Below are 7,158 nucleotides of genomic sequence, written 5' to 3'. Positions count from 1 at the left end.
CCCAATATTCTCATTTAGACAACCTCTGAGGCCATCACAGAGCAGCTGTATTTGTACTGACATTAGATTACACACAGGTGCACTCTATTTAGTCATTAGCACTCATCAGGCAATGTCTATGGGCAACTGACTGCACTCAGACCAAAGGGGGCTGAATAATTACGCACACCCCACTTTGCAGTTATTGATTTGTAAAAAATGTTGGAATCAGGTATGATTTTCGTTCCACTTCTCACGTGTACACCACTTTGTGTTGGTCTTTCACAGGGAATTCCAATAAAATTGATTCATGTTTGTGGCAGTAATGTGACAAAATGTGGAAAACTTCAAAGGGGCCGAATACTTTTGCAAGCCACTGTATGCCTTGGTTTGTCCATGCCAGCATATTTATGTGGGGGAAACCACAAATATGCTGAAGGACCGATACCAGGCCCATTGCAGGTCTATCCACAGTGGGTAAGGCTCCCCCCGTGTAATTGAGCATATGCGTCTGGCACATGGAGGGGATGTAACCAAGCTAAGATTCCTGGGTATAGAACAGGTTAAAAGAGATAACAAAGGGGGGGGATTGGCAGAGAAACCTTTTCAGAGAGAAAGCCATCGGATCTAATTTTTTGAGGCAACCGGACCCTTGGGGATGAACGAGAGAAATAATCTCTCAGTATTTATAGAAAGTTTTGATGTATAAGATGTTATAGTTTTTATAGGTATCTTTACTATTTTTTAGAATTTCCACTGTGACTATGTCATGTCTCTTAACTCTTGTAGTTGTCTTCTGCTGTGTCTTCCTATTTTTGTGGGGTGGTGAGTGATGTTTAAACATTGTAAACTGCATTGTTGTTTTAAAAATTTATATTTCATTTCCTCCATCCCCCCCATATTTCGACCCACTGTGATGCCAGGTTTTTTATAATGATTAGCCTGTTGAGGTGGCATTACTATTTCCCCTTTGACAAAATTTCTTGTATTCTGTATATTATCCACTAGATGGCAGTGGGGCGCACAATGGTGTCTATTGCGGACGTACGGCCGTGTGACATGCGTAATATGACGCGACCCGGAAGTGATGTTATTCCTCGACCCAGAAGTGCGCTCTAACAGGGGAAATAGTATCCTGCACACGCCTGGCGTGCATTCCATACGGCGGATGGCCGGCTAGCGGTGATGGGTGGTGACTGCCTACCTCAACAGGTAAGAGAGTATTTGAGGAGACATTGTTACATGGGGGGTTGTGCTGATGATGCGCCACGTCATACTAGGCGCGAAACAGCTGTAGACCTCTCTTTTACCTGTACCTCTCTCCATATCTGATGGATAATGTCATGTAATTTGATTTTATTGGAACTGGATTAAAAGTGAAGTTTTAGCCAAATGTGCACTGCCGCTTTTCCTTCTACTTAAAAACCAAGTGTTCTAAAATGACAATGTACACATCATTTCTAAGTAGCTGTGTAAACATGTTCCTACTTTTCATGTTAAATATCAGAGGTAAAAGCTTTATTTCATTGTGTGTAGGATTTACAGCCAGAGTTGTTTTTTTTTTTGTATATCAGACTACAGAGTATTTTTCTCAGAAAGCAAAAAAAAAAAAAGTATGAAAAGCTGTGGTGTCACAGACACTTACAAATGTTTATAACAAGTTACATTTCATCTTCTCTTTTCAGACACTTCAGTCAGACACACATGACATAGGTCTTTCTCTCTCACACACAGGGTTAACAGATGCACTGTGAGGGAATTCCCCCTCCCCTCATGGCTCACTCTGCCGTCAAATTTGAGCAGACTGTCATCCGTTTAGAGTGAAAGGAATTTGATACAGTAAACAAAAGACATAAGTAAGTAAATTATGTACATCATTATTTACCAGCACTTCAGGAACTTTCTCAATCCCAGGTTAAAAAAATGTGTTAATCGATAGTGCTCCTTTAACCTCCACTATTGCACACATGCACACATTTTACAATAACACACTGCATGCAGTGAATTATGATGCCACATGCTGTTATACCGCAATGCATCCGCTGAACTGTGAACATCCATACAGGTGGTGCATTGCAGTGCAGCCAGCATATTTTGTTTGGGCAAGAGAGACCATTTAGGAATGCCCACCTTGAGGGCCCTTTTACACTGAGGTGGTGCGGTAAATTTACCACACCCCACCGCTGCCTAATGAAAGTCTATGGTAGAGTTCACACTCCCCGTGTTGTGGTACGTTGCGCCAGAAGTGCCTTATGTAAAGCGAGCGCATACCTACATTACCATGCGGATCCTGAGAGGATCTGCAACAGACCAGAAGTCATGTAAATCTATAGCGACGCAGTGTTTTCAAAAAAGTTGGTGGCGGTGCAGCACGCATGCGCGGTATCATATTTCTTTAAGTACGCTTCCGTGTACTTCCGTATTCCCGAAAGATAAAGTGACCGCAAACGAGTGTCACTTTCTGTTTGGATCGTGGCCAGACGGCAGGGCCGGGGCGAGGCATAGGCTGGAGAGGCTCCAGCCTCAGGGCGCAGTGTAGGAGGGGGCGCAGAATTCATTTAGCTGTCATTTCTAATTGTGTTTGAAGCAGAAAGAAATAAGAAAAGGGGATACATGGCAGTGACTGCAAGCCATATAACTAGATATTAAGATGTTTTGGAGGTTGTGGGCCCATAGGGGGCCTGTTAGTCTAATAGCAATCAGTGTGTGACGGCTGGTGTGGGAGGGATGGAGGGGCGCACTTTGGTGTCTCAGCCTTGGGTGCTGGAGGACCTTGTCCCGGCTCTGCCAGACGGTGATTATCTCATACTAACACGATAATGCCAGAAGGCCTGTTTTTGGCGGTGTGGTACACGAGCCGAAATTTTATATTGTGAAGCCAGCCTCAAAATTCTGGGTTTGCACCTGGTATTCATTACATTATTTTCACTACAGTTCCTCTTTCAGAACCCAAGAGACACTTGAGGAAATAACTGTAAACATCAGATACAAAATTGCTATGATTAATACTATTAGTAAAGATTTGTGCAAATTGTGAAAAGACATTATTTTTGAGGATAGCGGAAGAGTTGAGAGCTTTTGACTTCTTTTCCTAACAGCGGCAACAGAGAACATGAAATATTATCCTCTCTGTCACATTTTCCATTGGTTTTGCGATTTACATGTAGAGAAAACATGACGGCTGAATTTACATGAGAGACGTGAGCTGGAGCTGTATGTTCCCTCCAGTATATCCTGATCATCACACACAGCCTGATAACCATTCTACAACTCATAAGGCAGATCCCATCTCCCATAATGGGTCACTCTCTCCAGATTCTAAAACCTGTGTTGCTTGTTGAGTGCATTTTAGCAATCGCAGTAAATGTGTTTATTGCAGCGGTTCAGATCATGAAATGGAAGGCTGTGAGATCTCTGGACAGCTGTGACCAAATCCTCTTCTGTCTGGGGATCTCCAGAAGCTTTTATCTTACAGTTATTTTCATCACATATTTTTTGGACATATCAAAGCATTTGATCTTGTATGCTACATTAGAAACAGCAGCATTTTTATCATACTTCACCAACGTCTGGTTCATCACTGACCTGTGTGTATTTTACTGTGTGAAGATTGCGAGCTACAACCATGAAGTCTTTATCTTCATAAAGACCAGGATCTCCAGACTGGTTTCCTGGTTCACTGTTACTTCTGTACTGACCTCTGTAGCCTTCACCATTCCATGTGTCTGGTCTTCTGTTGTCTCTTCTTGGCAAAATGAAGTCAGTGTCTTTAACAGAAATGTCACATTGAGCGATGCTGGATTGCAGAAGTATATTAATGTTCAGCTCATATTTTTTATTTTGGGTTCTTGTATCCCATTCTTCATATCTTGTGGTTCCATCTGCCTGCTAATTCACTCTCTCTGGAGGCACACCAGACTGATGAGATGCAGTGGAACGGGCTTTCGAAATCCAAACATAGAGAACCATGTTGGTGTTGTGAAAAATATGGGTGTTTTTCTCTTCATTCAACTCATCATGTTCGGTTGTAGTCTTTACTCCTTTTTTATGTTGAAATGTGTTGATAGGTCCTGGCAGTTGCTTAGCACTATTTTAGAGTGTGGTTCTTTTATCCTGCACTCAGCATACATGATCTACAGCAATGTTAAGCTGAATCAGGCCTTCAGTGGAATGTGCCACGGTCTTATCAGATGTATCTAAAACAATTTTGGCTCTAGATCCAGAACATCCCACGTTTCTACAAAAATGCCCGGAATACCCCAGCAGAAGATCCTCAATACAAAAATCTTAAACTTATTTTTTGCTCTTGCTCAATGTTCAGGCAGTAACGTTGAAGAGAAATCGAGAGCCCAATATGGTGTAGTATGTCAAAATTGATTGGATAAATGAAACAGTGAGATGGTAATACTCACAAAAACGGGTTACCACCTAGGTAACCATTCATTAGGCAGGTGAGGAGATTAGACCTGTCCTCACCAAGGATTAAGAAGTCGCTCTGTAGATAGGAAGAAAGGGGGTAGATCACTCCTCCACCTGGGGTGGACTCAAATATATTGTTAGATGAACAGAAGCGCCAGAAGGATAAAAGTACATAACATTTTTACAAAATTGTTGGGAGGAAGTGGTGGACTCGCCTCCGTTAAAGCAGACACCAAGGACTGTAAATATATAGATATATTGAAAATACCCCAAAGATGCAATGCGTTTCGCGGGCACAGGCCACTTCTTCAGTCAATAAGCAGGGGATAAACAACAGCAATTCAGTTATAGCAAGCAGAACGCCTCTTTCGAGATTACATTAGCTTTTGTGATAAAACGTGCATGTTTTCACATATACAGACACACATGGTATGCAGAAAACGCATGCAGAAACCCGGCAGACAATTGTTCTCCCCGCCTCGGCTTATTACACTCACTCTGCCCATCTCTGAAGGAGCAGAACTGGCTCTGCAGACTCCTCCAGCATCACTACAGTACACAGCACTTGGGGAGGGGTAGAGAGGTTGGGGGCTGGGCGCTGTGCATAAAAGCCTGCTGCACACTGAATAGGGGCTGCCTACAAATCTTTATCCACAAAACTTTGTATGATTCCTTATCAGTGGCTGAGCAGATGCAGTCATTAGAACAACAGCGCAGAGAGCAGAAAGTTTTTTCTCTCCTTGACCTTAGCTGTCAGTTTTTTAGGACGGGGCCCCCTGTGGTTTCTGGGCCCCCCTGCGACTGCATCCCTTGCAGGGTCTATTGATAGGCCCCTGCCTAAACAATCAGGTCCTTAAGACCTAGAGGATTCTAGTTCACCTAGAGGATCCACCTTAAGAAGCACAAAGTAAATTAAAGAATGTAAATCAGGGAGAGGAAAGTTTTTACAACAGGAAAACATTAACTAAACAATGTAACAATGAATACAGCAAAACACACACAATGTTATTCATTGAGTTACATTCAGTCAAATTCGCTGATTGACTATAAGAAGGCTAGTACTTATGATAGCCCAGTGGCTATACACAAATAATCATTCTTTGGTTTGTGTTTCATTAATTTAGGCATCAGGGGGTAGTCATGACGCACATGCTAGACTGGTCAAAAAGAGCATATTGAATAATTGGACTCTCATACAAGCGGACCCAGTGTTGTCAAAGTTATCCCCCCCCCCCCCCCCCCCCCCCCCGTCTTTTGTTTATAAAAAGGGCAAGAGTATTAGAGATATGTTGGTAAGAGCTGATGTGAAGCACACTACACCAGTGAGAGATACTTTTCTACCAAAAAAGCTGGGAACGTTTCCATGCCTCAGCTGCCAAAATTGCTCCAGTATCATTAAAGGGGATTATGTATGCCACCCCAGGAAAGGAACAAAAATCAAGGTGAATGGTAAATTTTCCTGTGTAACCACCAATGCTGTGTATTTTTTCAAATGCCTGTGTGGTATAGGTTATGTAGGACAGACCACACAGGAAGTACGCGTATGAATTAATGAACATCGCAGTAGCATTAGATTATATAGGAAGTATATTGATGATCCTGACAAAAAAAAATTGACTCCCCTGTAGGTAAACATTTTTACGAGTGTGATCACACCGGGAGTGACCTACGATGGTGCGTTCTGGAGAAAGTGTTTATGGCTGCTAATGTTGATACACAGACTGTTCTTTTAAGACGTGAAAGCAGATGGATCGATAACTTAAGTACTCTTACTCCCAATGGACTTAATGATGATTTTAGTTTAAGATGCTTTTTGTAATGAATTCTGAAAAACTGTACTGTCACTTTAAATTATTGGCCATGTTCTCCCTTAAGTTATTTTGCCCGCCCACTCCTGTTGGGTGTGTTTTTTAAGCTGATTGCTATATATTTGTGGAGTTTTGTTGTATTTGGTAACACTAGACAAAGGCCTAGTGCCGAAACGTTGTGTGCTTTCTGCTGCTATGGAATAAAAATCACTTTGCTATAACTGCACTAATCCAGGTGGAGACCCAGTCTTCCTTTCTGTGCTGGTCTAATGGATTTGCACCTTGATGGATCCAGGTGTTGACTGGTCGACTCCCTGGTACTGAAATTACTATACACAGTTCTGCTCTGGGACTTTCTTTTTTCCTGTGGTAGTCATAGGGAGTAGTTATAGGCATTAGGAAGTAGTGTTATGTATTAAAAGTGGAGGTTAGTGTTAAAATGGAGCCTAAACTGAGAGGGATATGGATTTTTCCTTTTAAACAATACCAGTTGCCTGGCAGTCCTGCTGATCTCTGTGGCTATTCAAATAAGAGGAGAACAAAAACTGGCACTAAATGCGGCAGGGATGGATACTAGGTCACACTGGGCTTACCTGCAGCGTGCTCCCAAGCAGTGCAAAGTCCAAGTCAGTCAAGGAAGAGAGAAGGGCACTGCTGCATAAAAATACCCTTTATTGTGACCGGGTCGACACACAGGTTACAGCAGTGGGGGGAGGAAAGTTGTCTGACAGCTGTTTCGCAAGGGTTAACCTTGCTTCATCAGAGACAATGCGGAAATAAGACAAACAGTTTAAATACAGTAGCCATCACGCTTACCACCATGTCGTAACCACCTTGAAACGTACGCTGTGGAGGACGGCGGACCCGCCCACCTCCTACTCCAGACACGTGGATGGCTCTAGCCCAATCAGCGAGCCGCAGGTCTCCCCGCTCTGTCATCCAATTGTGGTAA

At 42.8% G+C, this 7,158-nt stretch overlaps 1 protein-coding gene across 1 annotated transcript; it reads left to right on the top strand.

Moving 5' to 3' along the window:
• Nucleotides 1–3,276: 3,276 nt before the first annotated feature.
• LOC137504653 (taste receptor type 2 member 4-like) lies at nucleotides 3,277–4,179 on the top strand. Its single transcript, XM_068233236.1, has one exon. It carries the CDS (start codon nucleotides 3,277–3,279, stop codon nucleotides 4,177–4,179), a length of 903 nt encoding a protein of 300 aa, XP_068089337.1.
• The last annotated feature ends 2,979 nt before the right edge of the window (nucleotides 4,180–7,158 follow it).

This window comes from Hyperolius riggenbachi, chromosome 4, assembly GCF_040937935.1.
Source record: "Hyperolius riggenbachi isolate aHypRig1 chromosome 4, aHypRig1.pri, whole genome shotgun sequence".
Lineage (NCBI taxonomy): Eukaryota > Metazoa > Chordata > Amphibia > Anura > Hyperoliidae > Hyperolius > Hyperolius riggenbachi.
Note: the sequence above shows the minus strand (reverse complement) of the source record. Positions and strands in the feature narration are given on the sequence as shown.